The sequence below is a fragment of the Dermacentor variabilis genome, chromosome 3 (genome assembly GCF_050947875.1).
Source record: "Dermacentor variabilis isolate Ectoservices chromosome 3, ASM5094787v1, whole genome shotgun sequence".
NCBI classification, from domain to species: Eukaryota; Metazoa; Arthropoda; class Arachnida; order Ixodida; family Ixodidae; genus Dermacentor; species Dermacentor variabilis.
Window position 1 is genome coordinate 89,686,410 of NC_134570.1, and position 21,525 is coordinate 89,707,934.

Sequence of the window (21,525 nt, forward strand, 5' to 3'; positions counted from 1 at the left end):
TATCATCATATCAACAAGGTTTTAGAAAAGGCTTTTCAACCGCTATTGAGCTGGCTTCTTTTGTTCATTCTTTTGGCTCACAATATAGATAGGACGGGTCAAGGTGTAATCTTAGATTACAGCACGCTATTCGATCGCGTTCCACACGACAAATTAACCCAGAAACTACATATCATTGCCCTTCCGAATTTCCTTTTTGCTGGGTTTCCGCCTACTTAAATGATCGCAGGCGGTATCTTGAAATCAACGAAAAATAAATTAAGGGCCCTTCCACTCGGTGAAGAAGGATGACAAGCGAAGCACTGTATGTTAGCCCCTTGATGGCTAACTGCACCTCCGCGGCGGGTAGGCCCAGCATTTCACAATCTCCGGGATCGGCACACGCATGGGGAGTGCTTAACGCCTGCTACACCTCCGCCGTGGGTCGGCCCGGCATTGCACTATCTTTGGCATCGGCCCCCGTAGGGGAGTGTTTAACGCGTGCTTCACTTCTGCCCCGGGTAGGGCCGGCATTGCACAATCTTCGGGATCGGTTCACGTATGGGAGTGCTTAACGCCTGCTTTACCTCCACCGACGGCCGTCCCGGCATTTCACAATCTTCGGGATCGGCCCACGTAGGGGAGTGTTTAACGCGTGCTTCACTTCTGCCCCGAGTAGGGCCGGCATTGCACAATCTTCGTGATTGGGCCACGTATGGGGAATGTTCAACGCCTGCCTCACCTCCGCCGCGGGTCGGGCCGGTATTGCACTACCTCCGGGATGCGCCCACGTATGGGGAGTTTTTTGCTTACAACGACACAAAAATTTCAATGGACGGTAGAGGTATGCAACTTCGCTGTAAAAAATCAGGCAATCTTCCGGTATTGTAAGGGGACACACTCTGCTGCTCTTCGCAAACTACGCTTTTTACGTCGCAATGTTAAAAATGCACCACCACATATATAGAATGTCTGGTGTATGAGCATTTGATTCGGCCTAACCTAGAGTATGCTTGCATTATATCGGATCCGCATACTAATGTAACATTACTGCGCTTGAAAAAAGTCCAGCGAAAGGCTGTGCGATTTATTTTCTCTTTATAAGACCACCAGGATTCCGTCTCGTCCGTTATGGGGTGTAATCAGGCTCCCTCATCACAATCCTGCTGCAAAGATCAGCGCGTTTAAAGTTTGTGTATTTATTATTTAATCTGAAGCTCGGGCTCAACCCAGCCCCGTACTTATCCGAACTTGCTACCCAGCGTCATGTGCACCCACTTTCTCTAACTCCTTACTATGCCAGAAAAATTGTATTGAAATTCTCATTCTTTCCGCAAACAATTAATGACTGGAATAACCAATTACCTGGCTGCCTATTTTCAATGTTTAATTAGAATCCCTTGTCCTTGCAATACACTTAATGATGTTACTGTTTTGTACCGCATTTTCTCAGTCTTTCTTAGCTCTTGTGATAAACTGTTAGTTTAAATGTGGCTATTTATTTTGCCATTGGGACATGTGATCTGTTGTATTTCTGTGAATAGAATAAAAATAATTAACCGAATTGATTGATTTGGCTGATTTGAACCATTTTTATTTCTCGAGCTTCCTCAAACACGGCAGATATGCGAGGCACGTTCGGCGTCTCGCAGAAGCCATCTGCACGTCGTTTGTCGAGATGCACGGTAATATATATTTCAGCGCCATTTATTTGAAAACAAATATGTTCGACTACTTTCACTGTTCCTATGGCATTCAGACGGCTGGGCTTTCTGAGGTAACACAGTTTATTTTATGAATCAAATAGCCCTAGTTTTTTTTAAATACTCAATTCGCTATGCTCTCTCAACAAGAACGTGCCAACATTTCGTTTTTAAAATTTTCATAAAGTTGGCATCTTTCAAACTCTGTGGCAAAGGTAGCAGACGAAACATGAGGAGCAACTGCTCCTAAGCGCATATGATATTGGGTCTGGAGGAGAATCCCACTGCTGTCCCCCAGTTAGTGGATCTTGCCGTTAAGTGCGGGAGTTGGCTGACGTTGAGCAGGAGTTAGAGATGAAACGGAAGGTTTATTTACGTTATTTACAGAAAAACATGAAGTAATTAACAGTTCTAAAATCATGGATGGCCGGCAGCATGTCGGACGCTGCGGCCCTTGGCAGGAAGCTCGAAAGAGATGAATGAATGAACGAATCTTCGCCCTGCTCCCTGTCTCTGGCTTTTAACCCCTTCGGTTCTCGTCGTGGTCACGTCATTTTCGGCCAATCGTCGAGCCCGCTCCGGTGTCGTCCTTTTCGGCCAGTGGTAGGCGCCCGTGCAAGTGGAGTCAAATTCGGCTTAGGGGGTCGCTCCAAGTGCTCCCCTGTTTGAGTGATGACTTGCCACCTTTATTGCCTGCAGGTTTGCAACTGCCGTCACAATGGGCAGAAGGTGTGGCTCCCAGGGCTTCACGGTGACTTGCACCCGCATTGTCTTGTTGCTACATCACCGTGTGAAAGCGCGCAGCTGGAGGAGACGGGTTGTTTTCCAACGAGCTTTCAGAGCTGCAAAGCAGCTTTGCTCGGGTGCAGGATCAACTACCTGGAACCGTGCAGGCTCCCGTTGCACTTTCGGGAAGAGTCAGGCAGTGTCACAATAGCTGCACGTGCGGCGCACTAGGTGGGGGTCGCCAGCTTGTCTGGACGTGCGACGCCTCGGGTTGGGGTAGCCCACTTGTCCGACAGGTCCGGGAACGTGTTAGACGCGCTTCTGTGGGCCTTAATTGGGTGCGACGGCAATTCGATGTGATCTGGTGAACTCGAAGTATGCCAGGAAAAGGGTCCGTATCTAACAATGCTTAACAAAGTCCTTTGAACTTTGACACATGTCTTTGTTTTTGCAACAAAGTTATTATAAATTATGGCTGTACGCCTTATTTAGTGCACGCGGAAAATTTAATTTTTCTCGTTTCTTTTTCTTTTTTTTTGTTTTCAACTATGACGGGTGGCATGGCTTTCATTCGCGCTTGCGGGTTTGAAAGAAAAGTGTCAGTTCTGCAGCAGGACGGCAGGTGGACACGTGTTTTGGCCACCATGAAATAACTGCATTCGCGCAAATTCATGTTAAGGCTACCACAGGGGAAACTTGAAGCTGCGATGCTTGGGCCATCACTCGAACTAGGGTAGCAGATATATTGTTTTATGAGGTGGCAAAAGATTAACCAAAAAACGCGTTGAAGTCATATTGTTGCAGGTTTATTTCTGCAGAAATGTAGTCTAAAATATGGAAGAGCACCATTTCAATACATTAAATTTATGTGGAGAAACGAAGACCGATACTTTTTGAATACGCCTGTGCCTATATCTACAATATGCTTTCCAAGCAACAATGGCTAATTCGTTATAGCTTTATATCTTGAAAAGGAAAAAAAACAACGTATTTCTCTTCGCTGATCTCACACAGTGCATTGGTGGAAGGTAAAGACTAAATTAGGCTTACGTATGTCATACACGAATGCTGGGACACAAAACGCGCTTTATGAACGTTAATGTAAGGCTAGACAGCACAGCGGGATGCCAGAAGGACGAAGTCAGAAAATCTGTTTAGTTCTCATTATCTATCTTTTTCATGAGCAGCCCTACTGGCGGTACACAGATACTAGCACAAAATTTTTCTGCAGTTCTTTCAGGACTAAGCATCTTGGGAAATATAATTGTCAACATGCCATTTTGCCAGCTTATCAGGTTTATTTCGCTGAATGAAATGAGCCAAGCACCAGTGCGCGCTGGTGTGAACGAGAGCGAAAAATCTACTTACCAGGTTCTGAAATTGAGTAAAGAACGATATTTTTTCAACATCAATAAATTATGTAGCCGCATTCTCGAGTGCTAAAAGCAAGTACAAGTAATTCATTTCAATGAAGGCGCACATGTCGGGCGTTGCGGCTCACGTCGAAGACAACTAGCGACGCTCAAAAACTCTCTCGAACCATGCTATGTTACAAAGAGTTAGTTGGCAGAAACAGAACGCAGAGAGACGTGCTGTGTTTGCGGGTATTCAGGGCATGGATAAAGAAATTAATTTTGGTAAATTGAAAAGAAAAATGCGCGCTTGACGAACCTCTTCACAAACAGTCGAACAAGTGAGTACGTGTTAATTAATCGCTCTAATTTAAATCCACTGCTGCCATAACGCCAGAAGGCTGTACTCTTATTCGATAGTGACTCCCTCGCGCCACTACGATATAAAAAGAACGAAAGAAAGAAAGCCTGCAGAGATTTCTCTTCCGCACCACGATTAGGCATGCCTGAAGACGCCGAGACAAGCTACGTTAATCTCGCGTAGACTATCGCTGCCTAACTGCCGCAGGGTAAACCTTATGGAACCTCAGTTTTAATAGAATATCCTCATAATTTATTAATTCAACAGGAGCTCTAATATTATCTGATACATATGTGTTACTTTGCTGCTTTTACTGCTCATGCTGTCTTTGCGAAGTGGAATAATTGCAGCTGAATCTGAAAATTCCTGTTTTATTCTTTTGTCCCCGACACCACTACTGTATTTCGAGGACTGATATTGGCACATCGGTGCCGAGTGGCCTCAGCGTCTTCTTTCGGAGCACTTTACCGGTGAACTCATTTTACACTGTAATGCCCAATGTATCATATATAGTTATACCACGCTGATTTCGGTACCTCAAGAATGTGACTTAGGGACGGGAAACCTAGCGCATAACCTATCGTAGCGTGCTTGAAGTGATGGAGCAACTTTTGAGTCAAGCATAGTTCCGGAAGCCACAACTTAATAAATATATTGCTGGACAAATTAGATTTTAGCGCTCATAAACGCATCGTTGTCTTTATACAAATGTGCTCTCCGTTGCCACATGAAAGGGTGAACAAGTCCTTTTGATTTTCCTTCATGTGGAACTGGCTCTCGCAAGTACACTTTTTTGCCTCCTTTCCCATTTATCATGGTGCGTGGTCGGCGGCCATAATTTCAGCGCGTTTGACGCCTAACGTTTGTGCGAGTGCTCTGGGACGCCGGTTCAGCTGCCGGGATGAAGCGCTCAGGGAGGCATATCAGGCCTTTCTTCGGTATTTTTGGTAGACAAAATGGTCTAAGTTATGGGGTTTTACGTGTCAAAACCACTTTCTGATTATGAGGCTCGCCGTAGTGGAGGACTCCGGAAATTTCGACCACCTGGGGTTCTTTAACGTGCACCTAAATCTAAGTACACGAGTGTTTTCGCATTTCGCCCCCGTCAAAATGCGGCCACCGTGGCCGGGATTCGATCCCACGACCTCGTGCTCAGCAGCCCAACACTATAGCCACTGAGCAACCACGGCGGGTAGACAAAATGGTCTCTGCAATAACTACATATTCACTTTCAGGCTTGCAGAACACGCCTTATTTCAAACTTGAAGTTCCATACGTAACGTGTACTTATTATCCTTTTAATATTCGGAATTTTTAAGTTATGAACGAGAAACCCAACACATAGCCCGCGTATAGTATAGCGCATTTGATACGCTGTAGAGAGATTTCAGTAGCCCATAGATGCGCAAGCCATCAACAATGAATATTTCCTGCACTAACTAGGTTACAGCTATAATAACATTTCGTTTGATTGTTTTGTGAAAACGTACCTTCCATGACAATCATGTACCGCAATTGCACTATTCTAATGCGCACCTTTTTTGATGAAGAGGTGTGTTCAAATTTCCATGCGCGTTACAAACGTAACTAATCCTACTCAAAATAAAAACTAAATCGACTGTGACTAAAAAAAAAAAGCTCAATGCAAGGTAACTAGCCACGCTGAAGAAAGCGACGCTGCGAGACGTCACAAGGTGGGTCCGTGGAGCGTGGAATGCACTCCCGCAGACAATGGTTGCTCGAGCCTTCAAGAAGTGTGGCATTTCTAATGCATTAAGCGGAACTGAAGATGACTTTCTGTGGTCGGTACACAGCGAAGAGGAAGCGTCGTAGGAATCCGAAAGCGACTGGCCGCTTAGATTAAGCTACGTGCTTGTTTGCGTGCCTTTGTATCTTCCATAAAATCGCTGAAACGCGGTACGCATCGCCTCAGGTTTCCTTACTTCATGTGCGCGGTAGAATCGACAGCAAGTTTTTTTTTTATATTGGGCTGGTAATGTAACTGCGCGTTACAATCAGTGACATAGTAGAATCGTGCAAATAGTAGCTGAGTCTCATTCTCTATTTTTTTTCTTAATACTGAACTGTGTTTAGGTGTTGCAGCACTAAGTGATGTGCGTAGTAGCGTCTTTTCTCGTGGTAAGTAAGATCTCCCAATCACCGTGTAGTTTGCTGTGGCGCGGCTGCTAATTGCCTTTTCTAGGGCTCCACTGAACATCTTCGATCTTATGAACACGTTAAGCACGTGCTTTCTCTTTTGGCGGTGTGCTGCTCGAGAGTACACTCTACAGCGTCGATGTCCGCACATACCAGGAGCTTCCACCAATTGTTTAGGCAAAATTTAAAAAGAGCTGTTTTGAAATAAAAGGGCGGTCATAGAGACATGCTGTTAGTGGTTGAGATTACGCGGTGAAGGCTGATACGTGGTAATTAGTCACTAAACAACACAAGTCTATTAAATAACGCTTAACCTTTAAGTTCCAGCGGGCTGATCGCAACTGAAAAAATTGAAGCGAGCTCTCCGCACAAGTCATATCAACTTCTGGAACTGTAAAAACGTTTACCCGCGTAACTGTAAAGGGATGAATTCCCCCTATCGGAGCGCACTAAAGATACTGGGAGCCTGCAGGGAGAGCAAAGCCCTTCGAGGCGTCATTTTGCATACGTCATCCAGGAGCGGCCAGCCAGCGCTGTTATGTTTCGGGTCGGACAATAAATTGATGGTAGCTGGCCCATGCCGTCGTCACACTTATCCACGCTGAGGACGTTGTTGAAGGGAGAGACTTGTTCTCATTGAGGACAAGGAATATGGGTTTATTTACAGTATTTACATGAGAACGTTACAGTTCACCAGTCTAACATGACTGAAAGAGGAATGCATACTGAGGAGCCACCAACGGCTCCTTAAATATACTTTGTCCTCCCTAGATCCCTAGGCGAAGGAAACGGCGGTTCCACTTTGGACCAAGTGGAGCGTCCAAAGTCGTCGCAACCAACCCGCCTATGAGGGGAAGGGTTTACACACACTTCCTCGCAGATATCACTGACCACGCCGAGGTGAGTGGGTTCTCGCAGACACGGATTTTGCCCCGCGCAGGCGCCTCTTCATACCAGTGTTGACTCCGCAGACAATGGCCGCCGCGTCTGTCCATGACTTCTAAGCTGCGTGAGACGGCACCGCAAAATATCTTCCAGGAGCTCCCCTGCTCCAACAAGCCCGTGGCGGCCACGGCAAATCCACGAACAATAATTAGTCCGTCAACCGCGTTTAGTCATAGTGGCGCCGAGGGGGTGTTGATGCGGCACATAGTCGTCCCTAGAAAACGAGTCGCCGCGGCAGGTGGGGAAGGCTTCCGTGGTCCCTTCTGGGAAGCTTGTCACCCTCGCAGCTGCGGCTGGCTGGGACAATTTTGTAGGTTGGTACCCTTGCAGGCCGTTCGCAACAGCGCACAGCGGCTGCGTGTTCCTCGCTGTCGCAATACGCTGGCATCCCGCTGCTGCGTGAGGCGTGAGAACATTACTTCAGGAAGGCGCGGCTTTGCGCTCGCTGCAGCCTCCCAATTTCGGTTTCGCACGCTGTGGTAGCTGAAATCCATCGCGCGAAACTTTCGTGGGTAATCGGAACTTTTATTCAGGTGGAACATTTGATATGGGTTGTACAGAGAGCTCGATTCGAATTCTCAATTACGATGACCCCACTGAAAAAGTTAGTTGAAAAGTTATTTTATAGAATTTTCTTAATTAGTAACTAATTATGCTCTGTCACCCTTCGCGGCGTGGTCACCACCACTGACGGTATTTTATTTCAATATGGCTATTCGTAAATGTCCACTTCATGTCTTCGTAGAAACACTCTCTATATTAGCTGCTTGTGTTGTCTCATGTGCCTTGTAGGTCAATGTTGTCCTGCCTAAGCTAAAATCAATTCGAAGTAGCAGGTCCGGCATAACGTAAGACTATTCCAGTATGTTTTTATTCCAAATCCGCCATAAGCCCTGTGTGAGGGGTCAATATGGTTCGGGTTGCGCTCGTTTCGGCGTGGCGCCCGCCCCTTATGGACTCGACTCGATCCATACTGACTTATCGCGGAGGGCTAACGGTGAATTTGAAATAAAAATAGACTGGAATAGTTTTACGCTATACTGGTCCAGATATATATTTCTGTCGGTGCGCACATGTCTTTGCCGAGCGCTACCATCAGCCATTCTCGTCTCCAACAGCGCTTCTTCTGACAGGCCGTCATTGAATGGGTCTTTTCAGATATTGTACGAGATAAGTCTTTACCGAAAAGAACGTCCGAAATTGAAATTCATTAGACACTTACGTCAAGGTAGCAATTGTAAACGTACAGAGGCGCCGTGAAGAAGTCGTACGTGATGACGAACACCTTGATGCAAAGTGCCCATAGCATCATCTTTAGGGTTTTCTGTAAGAAGGAGAGCAAACGCATAAACATAAGATTTGGCTCTGAATATACAAGGTTCAACGTAGATACATAGGAAATAACAGAAGTTAGCCATAACGAAATACACATGCGAATGGCTGGCAGCATGGATGTCGGTCTCTATGTGTGTGAGCATCTGTGTGTGCGCGTGTGTTTGTGTGTGCCGGGACCTTGTGCCATTAACCAGTACCATTTGTTGTAGGAGCGGGATTTCTGCGCTCCGCTGCAGAAACACCGCACCGAAAGACAATACCATGGCGACTACGCGTGGGAAAACGATGGCACAGGCTGGCACCGTGAGCATAGCTGTATTACAATTCGTTACAGCAAGCAAGGCTGTATAACCTGAGGCTTTAGAACACAGCTGCTGCTGTGCAGCAGTCTGTGCTATAGGAGCACGGATATGCCTAGGCACATCTCGCCATCTGGCATTCAAATTCGTACGCAAACTGAGAACGTACCGATAATGTGAGTGATTTTCTTCAGAAAACACATTTTTTAGGGATCGGTATTGTTGTATGTAATTATCGACGACGACAGAAGACCGCGTGGAGTGGGGATATCATTGACATTGCAGTAAAACGCGGCAAGTGCCTCAACGCGCTGGCTTCCATGCGAGAAATGCGTAAGGATGTCTATTCCCTCTGCTGGGGCACTAGAGCATGCGTTCCTGATCTAATTGTTAGACCATTAGGGTGCTATATATATATATATATATATATATATATATATATATATATATATATATATATATATCCTGCATACGCAATGTCTCATGACCTCGAGCGTACCGGAATCTTGGAAGAACGCCAACATAATTGTAATCCACAAGAATGAGAAGCGTACGCCAAAGACTTGAAAAATTATATACAGATCAGCTTAGCGTCCGTTGCCTACGAAGTATTTACTAAGGTAATCTCAAATAGAATCAGAAACACCTTAGACTTCCGTCAACCAATGGACCAGGCAGGATTTCGTAAAGGGTACTGAAAAATAGACCATATTCACAATATCAATCAGGTGATAGAGAAATGTGCGCAATATAACCAATCCTTATATATAGCTTTCATTGACTACGAGAAAGCGTTCGATTCGGTCGAAACCTCAGCAGTCATGCAGGCATTACGGAATCAGGGTGCAAACGAGCCACATGTAAAAATACTGAAATACTATATAGCGGCTCAACAGCCACCGTAGTCCTTCATAAAGAATGCAAAAAAAAATCCCAATAAAGATGGGCGTCAGGCAGGGAGATACGATCTCTCCAATGCTATTTACAGCGTGTTTACAGGAGTTATTCAGAGACCTGGATTGGGAAGAATTGGGGATAAGAGTTAAAGGAAAATACCTTGGTAACTTGCGATTCGCCGATGATTTTGACTTGCCTAGTAACTCAGGGGACCGATTCCAATGCATGCTCACTGACCTGGAGAGGCAAAGCAGAAGGTGGGTCTAAAAATTAATCTGCAGAAAACTAAAGTAATGTTTAACAGTCTCAGAAGAGAACAGGAGTTTAGGAGAGGTAGCCAGGCACCTGAAATGGTAAGGGCAGGTAGTGACCGCGGATACGTATAATGAGACTGAAATAAGCAGAAGAATAAAAATGGGCTGGGGGGCGTTTGGCAGGCCTTCTCAAATCATGAACAGCAGGTTGCCACTATCCCTCAAGAGAAAAGTGTATAACAGCTGTGTCTTACCAGTACTCACGTATGGGGCAGAAACCTGGAGGCTTACGAAAAGGGTTCTGCCGAAGTTGAGGACGACGCAACGAACTATGGAAAGAATGGTGGGTGTAACGTTAAGGGCTAAGAAAAGAGCAGATTGGGCGAGGGAACAAACGCGAGTTAATGAAATCTTAGTTGAAATCAAGAAAAAAATTACCGACGATTACGTTACTTCCTAATGCGAAATTTGAGCGCAGCAAATAAGCTGTTTCACCTTTTCGATAGATTGAGGCAAAGAAATCGAGCAACACATGTATGCGCTATCACAGAATTTTTTTTTTTATATTTCCCGTACTCCTGGATCATCGCGACGGCGGCGACGGTAAGCTTCTGCTTCGGCGGCACGCACCTCTGGATTCTGACGGCGACGGCGCTGGGCCTCTGCTCTGGCAGCTCGTTTAGCAGCAGCAGCAGCAGCAGCAGACGGAGGACTTCCATCGGTCGTCTCGCTCATGGCTCAGAAAGAACTGGCAGATAATTTCGCAGTGGCGAACGGCAGCGGCAATTTCGGCTCGGGCGGTGCACATATACAGATCCGCCGCCACCGATCTGGCTCTCTGATTGCCACCGCACAGGGCGAACGGCAGTGGCAATTTCGGCTCGGGCGGTGCACATATACAGATCCGCCGCCACCGATCTGGCTCTCTGATTGCCACCGCACAGGGGTTGCATTGGAGGAGGAGCGAAGAAAGGAATTAAGTTCGAGCCGGCGCTTTGACAACCGGAGACTCGCAGGAAGAGGGGGGAGGGGGGCGGCGTGTACACCCAGCGGCAAACGATGGGGGCAGAAGCGCGCGCAGCAAGCGGACAACACGATAAAGGGAGGAGGGAAGAGATAGCAGCGACTGACTGATGCCGCTGACGCCGATAGTGAGTCAACCCCAGCTGCGGAGTTGGTTTCAGGGACAACGCCGCCGATGCCGACACAAACAATATGATACCCTCGCTTCCGCAGCGCTAAGAACCAGGTCTAGCCGTGGGAAGGTGGTCACGTATTCGTCGACGTGCCGGGGCCTACGTGAAATAACCGGCGCGTCGGCAACTGAAGAGCACCCTATCCGCCACACAAGAACAGGGGGGGGGGGACCCTTTCCTCCTCTTTCTGCATGGCGGCGACGGTGTTCTATGCAGTCACGTTATCTTGACTCTCTAGCGGCGTCAGCGGCATCCAGCGGTATCAGTCGGTCGCTGCTAGCGCTGGGGGGATGAAAGGGGGGCGGAGCTGGTTACGAGGCCGACGACAACGCCGACGACGACGCGAAACCCAGGAACGGACGCCAAAGAGCTGCGCTCTAAAAGAAGATCTCAACAGGGGGAAAGGGCTTGAAGTGACCCCTTTCGTCCCTGTGAGAATGCAATCTTATTCGCAACTCTTATACAGCTGTGACACGGCGCATTTTCGGCGATTAAGCCAGAGGGACATAGAATTTTCCGACGATTATTTCACCCTGCTGCGAAAGAAACAAATATTGTGCTGGCGGTTTGCGGTCAACGAACAGCGCCCAGCGATTTAAACGCGATACTAGGAGCGCGTGGCTGCCGGCACTTATTGCGCTACCAAGAAGTGCCGGTAGCCACGTGAATCGTCAAAACGATTGCGGCGACCGCATTTCCAGTGGTGGGCCTCGCGCGCAATATACGTAGCTTTGGATTAGTGGTTCCGCAAATTCCAACCTAGGTACAACTAAGAGAAGACACCAAGTCGTGCGTACTGCCGTGGAAGAAGCTGCCTACCGCTAAAGCGAAAATTAGGCGAAATAATGGTGCAACAAAATATTTGAAGTATAGACTGCTTACGAAGTTTGACTTGCATGGTGTAACACTGGGTGTAACTAACAGACCCTCGATGGTCTACCACCTTCAGGGACTGCAAGGGGCTGTGATTTTTTTTAAATAAACGTTTGTTCAACCGTTCTTTTGCCCGAAGTGGGGAGGGGGGTGGGGAAGTTGAGCACTGCAGAAATCCGCATCGGGATGCATACCTCTTTTATTAATAACTTGGCTCAGAAATTCATTCTTTGCGATAGTGAATCGGCAGTTCTTGTTCTTTAATTGAAGACCATCATTTGATGGCACGGGGGCACTTCGTTGAGACACTGCAAATGCTCAGGGAAAATGGAAGAATAGACGATAGTGTCGTCAATAAAATAAGGGCAGGTTGTCCACTTGAGGCCACGAAGAAGCAGGTAAATTATTTTTTCAAGCGTGGCGAAACCATCATATAAGCCAAAAGGCATTACGTTGAACTCGTGAAGGCCATCCAGAGTAGAAAAGGCGGTCTTTTCTTTGTCAGCTTCGGGCATTGGAATCTGCCGATAGCCACAACGAAGGTTTAGGGTGCAAAAGTATTGAGCCCATTGAGATATAGGATTCTGGAGATGAATAATAAGATTTGGCTAGCTATGCAAATAACGAGCGTGCAGAAATTTTGTAATGTGTTTCTTAGAATGCCTGTCAAGGTGCTTTTCTTGTCGCATCTTCCTACATTCCCACTCGAATATCTATTTTTCAAACCTTGACTGGCTGAGACGACTTCTGTGTAACAGGGTGTTATTAATCCGAAAGCATTATATGTCCCATGAGGCAGAAAATCTGACGCTGTCCGCACCGAGTGGTAACAAACATCAACATCATCAGATACGTCATCATAGTCTTGTATGAGCTCAGTAGAAATTCAGAATGAACATTAGAACAAGTTATAATAAGGTGGAGTAAAGTGAATTAAGGTGAAGTAAGGTGGACGAAGGTGAATTAAAGTGGGTTAAGTGTCGCTCAAACTAGAGCATGCTTGATTGCGATGCACTAAGGTGTATTAAGTATAGTACGAATTAGAGCAAGGTTGATTCAGGTGGATTAACATGAAATATGGTAGGTACAAAGTAAAGCAAAGTTGATTAAGGTGAGTTAAAATGAAACACGGCCGGTGAAAATTAAACCAAGGTCGATTAAGATGGCGGATTAAGGTAATGTCGTGAAGGACATGTGAGAATGTATGACGTCGCATATAATGGCAGTAACCAGTCAATCAGAGAAACCATCATGCGTTCGCATGCAAATCTTGTATGAATAATTAAGTAACCCGTTTTTTTCGACTGTGTCATGAAAAGAGCAAACTTGATACATTTTTGTGGTTTGGAAAGGCTATGGTGCAACGTGATGAGAGCGGTGTGACTGAACTATGTGAACGTCATGAAACATTCCTATCAACACCCATATACTTCCTGCATGAATAATTTTGCTATGGGAAAAATGTATCAAACCTTCGACAATAAGGTTTGTGTCAACTCTTGGCCTCGAACTCTTGGCAAGAAAACTCCAAAGGAAGAAAAATAAAATAAAAATACAAGAAGTGACAACAGAAAGCTGAGCTAGTTGGTAAGGATTCATTATGCAAAAAAGAAGTGAGGCGTGCAGACAGGACACAAGAGTAGAGAAGTGGACAACACGAACGCCGACTATCAACTGAAGGGAGCACTGAGGTGAAAAAAGAAAGAAGACACAAAACTCATCTGCGCAAGCTCAGGAATGGTAACACCACATGTCAGTCGGGTACACGTGCCGGTCTACGTGAGAGATAACTGTTAAGGCACTTAATCTCTTCCTTATGTAAAGTAATCGAAGGCTGACTCACGCACGCACTTCCACCATTATAGATATGCCATGCCTCTACCATAAGACACGTATCTTCATTCTTCTGCCTGTACAATCATTCATCTAACTCTGGCGTGCAGTTACAATCTGGCGTGCAGTAGCGAAAGATTAGAAGGCGATCCACCGGTTAACGACCTTTTATGTTCCATTAGCCTCTGATTGATACACCGTCCCGTTTGCCCTACGTAGAACTCTCGTGTTCTCTACTCTTGTGTCCTGTCTGCAAGCCTCACTTCTTCTTTTTTGCATAATGAACAAGTGACAGCTGTTCCACTCACGCACCGCCTGCAGACAGGAACTTAAATTAATTCGAGGAATTATAATGTTTCCAAAATTGTCATGTTAATCTCACTGCGCCTGATTAATCTCTCAGGCACTAGGATTGCTAGGTGGTGATGTCTCTTAATTGTCCCTCTTTCCAAAAATCATCCTATTTCTACATCAGTACTTTCAAATTTGAAGAACAGAAGAAATCCCTGAAAGCGAATACTAGCGAAGCTAATCAGTTCGCATCAAGTCGATTTTGTGCACGCGTACATAGCTCTCTTGAGAGGAGCTCATTTAATGCTTCTCGTGAGGTGACATGGTTACTCTGAATGGCTCTCAATAAAACTTAGAGCAAGTCTCAATGTTAACGCGAGAAAGGCGACCTGGCGAATGAAAGTTCGGGATCATAGACTGGAAAAAGCGTAACTTACATTCAACGAGCCGCCAAAGCCCATCGGGTTTACTTGAGCGCCCTGCGCATAATGAGAATATACATAGAATTACACTCCGCTGCTTGTACGCCGTGGACGGGTGCAGCACACCCGGCATCTTCAACAAGTGACAGCAGCGCCGTGCCGCGGAGCTACCGACAGATAAGTTCGTGCCGGTGCAAGAAAGGTCCCCCGCTGACAATGGATGTGTGGACTTCGCATTTACAGCCGTAATGTGGATAAAAAATAGGGGCAAAGACTTTTTAATGCGCCCTCGTATATATATATATATATATATATATATATGTGTGTGTGTGTGTGTGTGTGTGTGTGTGTGTGTGTGTGTGTGTGTGTGTGTGTGTGTGTGTGTGTTGTTAGCACGACTCCTGACTGGCTCTTCTTCATCTCTACACATCATCATCTCTTGTACAAATTCCTCATCTGTAATTATCATCGTCAGCCACACAGCTTGTTGTTCGTCGTAGCTCGAGCTCGGCCGGATTAAGCAGCTCTCTATTAGTGGTGGAAGGTGCTTTTCGCCTTTCGCCCTTCTCACTGCAGCTCCGCTCGGCTCGCCGCTTACCACCTATTGCCATGCTTTCTCAAGACAATCCGAGCACGTCGACTACTTCCACCCCAGCACAGCCTTCGCCATCCGTCATGGCCATCCACAACCTTCACCGTGACCCACCAGTCTTCACTGGCCTGCAGGGAGATGACGTCGAGGAATGACTCTAAAACTACAACCTGGAAAGCGACTTCAGTTAGTGGGATAACTCACAGAAATTGCACAATGTCCCCTTCTACCTCACCGATGTCGCGAAAACCTGATTTTGGAAGCATCAGCCTTACCTCTCCGACTGAGAAACGTTCACGCAGCAACTTCATCAGATTTTCGGCGCTTCCGTTGTCCGCACTGAAGTCGCGAAGAAGAAGCTCCAACATTGAGGATGTGCTAGCTTTGTGAAAACGTGTCAATGCGACCATGTCCCAAACCGACCCTACACGGCATATTCTTAAAGGCATAAACACCGTCGGTTTTAGCGCACACGTCACACAAAATCCTACCACCATCCAAGATGTAATAGCCACTTGCCAGCACCTAGAGTAACTTCAATCTCTACGGCTATACACGGACAGCACGGACCTTCGTTTGCCTTCAGCAGTAGGATTTCGCGCGATCATACATGTTATCATTCGGGAGGAACTTCACGGGCGGTGCTCTTCCTGTGCGCCAGAACCTTGCGTCGCCCCTTCTCCGACCGGGTTACGCGAGATAATATGGCAAGAGATCACCTCTGCGGCGCGTCTAGCGTGCTCCGATGGCCCCTGCACTCGACAGGCGCCTACATAAGCCAATGTCGCGCCACTCCCTCCGGTCACCGCGGCGCCTCTACAAACGGGCCACTATGCCCCTGTGGCTTCATTGTCGCCACCAGTGCGTGTACAGCCTTACCGCTCCACTCAGTTTCCTGCTCAATCAATGTGTTATTACTGTGGCTACCACGGGCATATCTCCCGGTTCAGTCAACGGCGTCAACAGGATGAGCAACGTGGTTACATATCAGAAGAGCGAGCACGCGTCCGTCGTGCAACGGGCTACCAGAGAACCTCCTAGCGCTCTTCATTTCTCCGATCACCCTCTCCTCAGTACCCTACCAACACGCCTCTGAATTCTTGAGAATTTCGCCGCAGGTCGCCTTCTCCACGTCGTCGTTCCGTATCGCCTTTCCGACCTGCTCCTGATCTGTCCGACGCTCACTCGGAAAACCCTACGGTGCAGTTTTAGGAGGGGAAACTGCATCCACTGGATAGCCTACAATTCCTTCAGAGCGACCGTCGAACCTGTTGTCAGTGGTTGCGGAAGGTGTGCCCGTCGAAGCCCTAATGAACACAGGTGCCGCCATTTCGTTTATTCTGGCAGGCTTTTGTTTCCGCCTCCGTAAAGTGATGACACCTTATTGCGGCCCGTCTCTTCGTGCAGCGGCCAACGCGGTTCTTTGTCCCGCTGCACAATGTGCAGTTCAAGTATTCATTGACGGAATACATCATCACATTCTTCTTGCTGTGTTTCCAGAGTGTTCCCAGGAAGTTGTTTTAGGATGGGATTTATTTTCTTTGGCGTCCACTGCTATCTCTTGTTGTGAGCGACTCGAAGACCTGAATACCACCGGTTACTCCCTTCCTGATCATGAAGGACGCATATGCCTCCTCCCATCCTCCGATTATGTTCTTCGGTCATCAAGAGAAGAAATTATGTGTCAATTCCAGCGACATTCGGAATGGCGACACTTCATTCTTCCCTATGGTCATACGCTATCTAGAGGAATTCTTATTACTACTGGCCTTGTGTTCGCTGCTCTCCTCGCTCTGCATTCCTCACCGTGTTAAACTAAACTACATAACCTCGACTGCTACCCCGTGGATCAAGTCTCACTTGAGCTGTGACAGCCTAATGCAGTTGTTGCCCTTTCGACTGCGATAACAGAGCCAGGTTCGTCGCCACTCACTGCCTCTTCTACACCGCTATCGGCAACCATAAGCCCTGACCTGAACCATACCCAGAGTGGCGATCTGCTCGAACTATTAGAAAAACACTTGGTTCCTTGGTCGGCATCAATTCGCCAGCCCTAGGTATGACGGCTGCTGCGACTCATCGCGTACACACTGACGGATCCCGCATTGTTCACCGGCGGCCATATCGCGTCTCTCACAAGGAGCGCGAAATCATCGAGGAAAAAGTATCGGACATGCTTTGTCAGAATAGAACAGGACCTTCCTCGAGCCCCTGGTCCTCTCCAGTTATAGCGCAGAAGAAAGACGGTTCAGTGCGTTTTTGTGTCGATTACCGTGCCCTGAACAAAATGACGCGCAAGGATGTTTACGCTTTGCCACGAATTGACGACGCACTACATTCTTTATAGGGTGCCGATTATTTTTCTAGTCTTGATTTTAGATCCGGCTACTGGCATATGCCGGTGTCAGATTCCGACAAGGAGAAAACCGCATTTGTCACCCCATATGGGCTATACGAATTTAATGTGATGCCCTTTGGGGTCTACAATGCACCTGCCACCTTCGAACACATGATAGATAATGTCCTGCGCGTGGTTTAAAATGGAAGACCTGTCTCTGTTATCTCGATGACATCGTAGTGTTTTCAAGCACGTTCCCAGACCACCTGCAACATCTTGAATAAGTGCGAACCTGCCTCGCAAACGCTGGCCTACAACTCATCACGAAAAAAATGTATTTTCGCAGGAAAGACTATCAAAGTTCTGGGGCACTTAATCAGCAACGATGGCTTTCGACCGGACCCTGAGAAGCTTTCCGCCAGCCTTGAGTTTCCTCGTCATCTGCGCCCAAAATACCTGCGCAGTTTTCTCGGAATGGCTTCGTACTTCTGGCGCTTCCATCTCCGCTCCATCAACTCCTCTCAAGTAACGTGCCCTTCGTTTGGTCCGCCGACTGAGAAAGTGCCTTTTTGTCGTTCAAGCAGCCCTGGACGTCCAACCCGGTACTGTGCCACTTTTATCAAAGTGCAGCTACTATCATTCACCCCGACGCCAGAGGTCATGGTCTCGGTGCTGTCCTCTTTCAACGTCACACCCCCTTGCGTGAACGAGTGATTGCTTACGTCAGTTGGACGCTGACTACTGCTGAGAAAGTTACACCATCACCAAGCAAGAGTGCCTTGCTGTTGTTTGGGCCATGCAAAAGTTTCGGCCATACCTACATGGCTGTCACTTTACAGTCGTGACCGACCATAACGCACTGTGCTGGCTGTGGTCGCTAAAGAACCTATCGGGTCGCCTTGGTCACTGGGTGATCCGTTTACAGGAGTGTGATTTCGATGTTACCTGCAGGTCTGGAAAAAACCACCAGGACGCAGATGCTCTATCTCGTTGCCATTTGCGGAGAAATAATGCGTCAGCATCGCCTAATCGTACTGATGTACAACCCGAGCCCACTTCATCGCCCTTGTTCGTGTCAATGCTCGACTGGCTACAACATAATCGCCAATCGGTCCTCGTTTTCCGCCAACGTGCCTACCCATACTGCCGAACTATTCTCGACCGCATGCAAGGCTCCGCCTCACCTCCGAACGCCCGACTTCGTCGACAACTTAAACAATTCAAGCTTCACGATGGCGCTTTGCATTGCTATATTTATCATGTCGGTGGCAAAAAACGGCTTCCCATCATACCACGTTCTCTGCAACGTGACGTGCTTGAAGCCTTTCATGACGATCCGATAGCAGGTCCCCTCGGATGCTCCAAGACATACGACAGAATACGAAGTCAGTGCTTCTGGCCTGGCATCTCTTCTGCGGTATCTAGGTACGTCGCATCATGCGCTCTCTGTCAACGCCGCAAACGACCTAGGACTCCTCCTTCTGCTCTTTTGCAACCTCTTCCTTGTCACACTTCGCCTTTCGAGGTCGTCAGAATAGACTCGTACGGTCCTCTTTCCAAGACTTCCAATGGCCATCGCTGGATTGTTACGGCCGTCGACCATCTGACACGCTACGCCGAGACAGCCTGTATACAATCTGTGAGTTCCGCTGAAGTCTCCAATTTCTTTCTTCGCAACATCCTCTTAGGTCACGGAGCTCCGCGCGTTCTCAACGCCCGCGACAAAGCCTTCCTCTCATCTCTTCTTACCGAAGTTCTGCGCGCCTCAAACACCGTTCACAAGACAACTTCGAGTTACCACCCGCAGACCAACGGCTTCACAGAGCGTTGTGATTGAATTCTATCGGATATGATTGCAATGTACATCAGCGCCGACCACACCAAGTGGGATGCAATCGCGCTGTTTGTGACATTTGCTTACAATACGGCTGTACAACACACCACCGGCTTTTCTCCATTTTTCCTCGTCTTTGGCCACTCACCTAGTTTTGTCCTGGACGTCTCGTTCCTTACGGCTACCGTGTCATCAGCAACGCCCTCCTCAGAACAATTTTTTTGTCTTGCCTGGAAAACTGCCGTCATCGAGTCCGCCTTAACGCCGACATCGCTCAGGATGTGAGGAAGCGTCCCTACGACTAGACTCACTGTGTTGTAACTTTTTTCCCTGGTGACGAATTTGTTCTATGGACTTCTGTGCGCGTTCCCGGTTTTTGCGAAAAAAATTCGGCAGTTGTTTTATTGAACCATACACGGTCATTGAGCAGACATCTCCCATTAATTACCGCGTGTCAACCCTTTATATATATATATATATATATATATATATATATATTGTGATTTTAATGAATGAATGAGGGAATTTAATGAAATGAATTTAATCTTGATACACTTCTTTGGAACATATAGAATAACAAGTAACGCACCTCGGCATCAACTGAAGCTGGCTTACCGTCATCTCACCTTCGTCACGGGAGCCCTGGCGATAGGCTGTTCCCCCCAGCACACAACAAGCGGCACCGGGTGCACTGATCGCGTTCACATGTTTAACAGAAACCGCTTTTTGTGCTGCGCCTGCACACTTAGCCGAAATTGTGGCCCTTGTAACATACAATCGCTCACTCGTTAAGGCAACCCCTTCATATCCAAACATTTGCTGACATAAAGCCTTGTCTCTACTCTCTTTCAGACACTTACTTCATCTTTCTTTCTTATTCTTTTTTTTTTACGTATGAAAACTGGCATAAAATTATATTTTTTATATTTTGTGTTCTTTCTTGAGTAAGGTTGGTCTCCGGCCGAAACGTAGAAACCCATCTGTACCCGCCGTGGTTGCTCAGTGGCTATGGTGTTGGACTGCTGAGCACGAGGTCGCGGGATCACATCCCGGCCACGGCGGCCGCATTTCGATGGGGGCGAAATGCGAAACCACCCGTGTACTTAGATTTAGGTGCACGTTAAGTAACCCCAAATGGTCGAAATTTTCGGAGTCCTCCACTAGAGCGTGCCACATAATCAGAAAGTGGTTTTGGCACGTAAAACTCCAGATATTTTGATACAGTTGTTTGCAAAGTGTATCAAATTTTAAAGTATGCATCTATACACATAACTGAAAATTTGATACACTTCTTCAGCCACGGAAGACAACAAACGGCACTGGGTGCACTGATCCTGTTCACGTTTTTACCTGAAAGCGCGTTTATGTGCTGCGTCTGCCTACTTCGCAGAACTCTTGGCCCTCGTAACCTAAAACTGCGCACTCGTTAATGTAAGCTCTTTCTGCACAAACTCTTCAAGGGCTATTGGTATAAATCCTTGTCCTCCCTCCCTCTCTGTCTCTCTCTCTCGCCACCTGCACACACATTCTCTCACTCTTTTTTGCCTGTGGAAAGCGTCATAAAAAGTTACTGTCCACATTTTGTTTTGTCAATAACTTTTCGATTAGAACGTTGCGATGACTATAGATACTGCTACCTTGAAGTCATATATATATGTATGACTTCAAGGTAGCAGTATTTATAATCTATCTATCTATCTATCTATCTATCTATCTATCTATCTATCTATCTATCTATCTATCTATCTATCTATCTATCTATCTATCTATCTATATATATATATATATATATATATATATATATATATATATATATATATATATATTGTAACGCGGACAAAAGAGTAAGGACTGGAGATATTTACAAAGGACATTGCAGTGCTCGCCCGTTCAGCCGACAGCCCGAGAGCCAGAGAGCATTCGTCCCGGACACGCTACGCGCTCCTGAGCCCCCTCACAAGTAATGTTGTAAAAAGGCTCAAGCAATACATGTTTACCACCACCTTCGTCGTCTTCGTCGGGGCGATCGCGTGCATCAGCCACAATAAACGCGCAATATGCATGTAACATTACCCCAGACGGCAGAAGCACCGTACCGATGCGTCTAAATATCGGTGATAACAGTAGAGTAATATGGC

At 46.9% G+C, this 21,525-nt stretch overlaps 1 protein-coding gene across 1 annotated transcript in view; it reads right to left on the bottom strand.

Annotated features, from left to right (window-relative positions):
• Window positions 1–8,433: 8,433 nt before the first annotated feature.
• Window positions 8,434–21,525, bottom strand: part of LOC142574609 (uncharacterized) — a 62,958-nt gene continuing 49,866 nt past the window's right edge. Inside the window, exons 4-5 of the mRNA XM_075683653.1 lie at window positions 14,639–14,680; window positions 8,434–8,547 (exon numbers count right to left, since the gene is read on the bottom strand). Coding sequence (XP_075539768.1) covers window positions 8,434–8,547; window positions 14,639–14,680 — 156 coding nt within the window. The remainder of the gene's footprint in view (window positions 8,548–14,638; window positions 14,681–21,525) is intronic.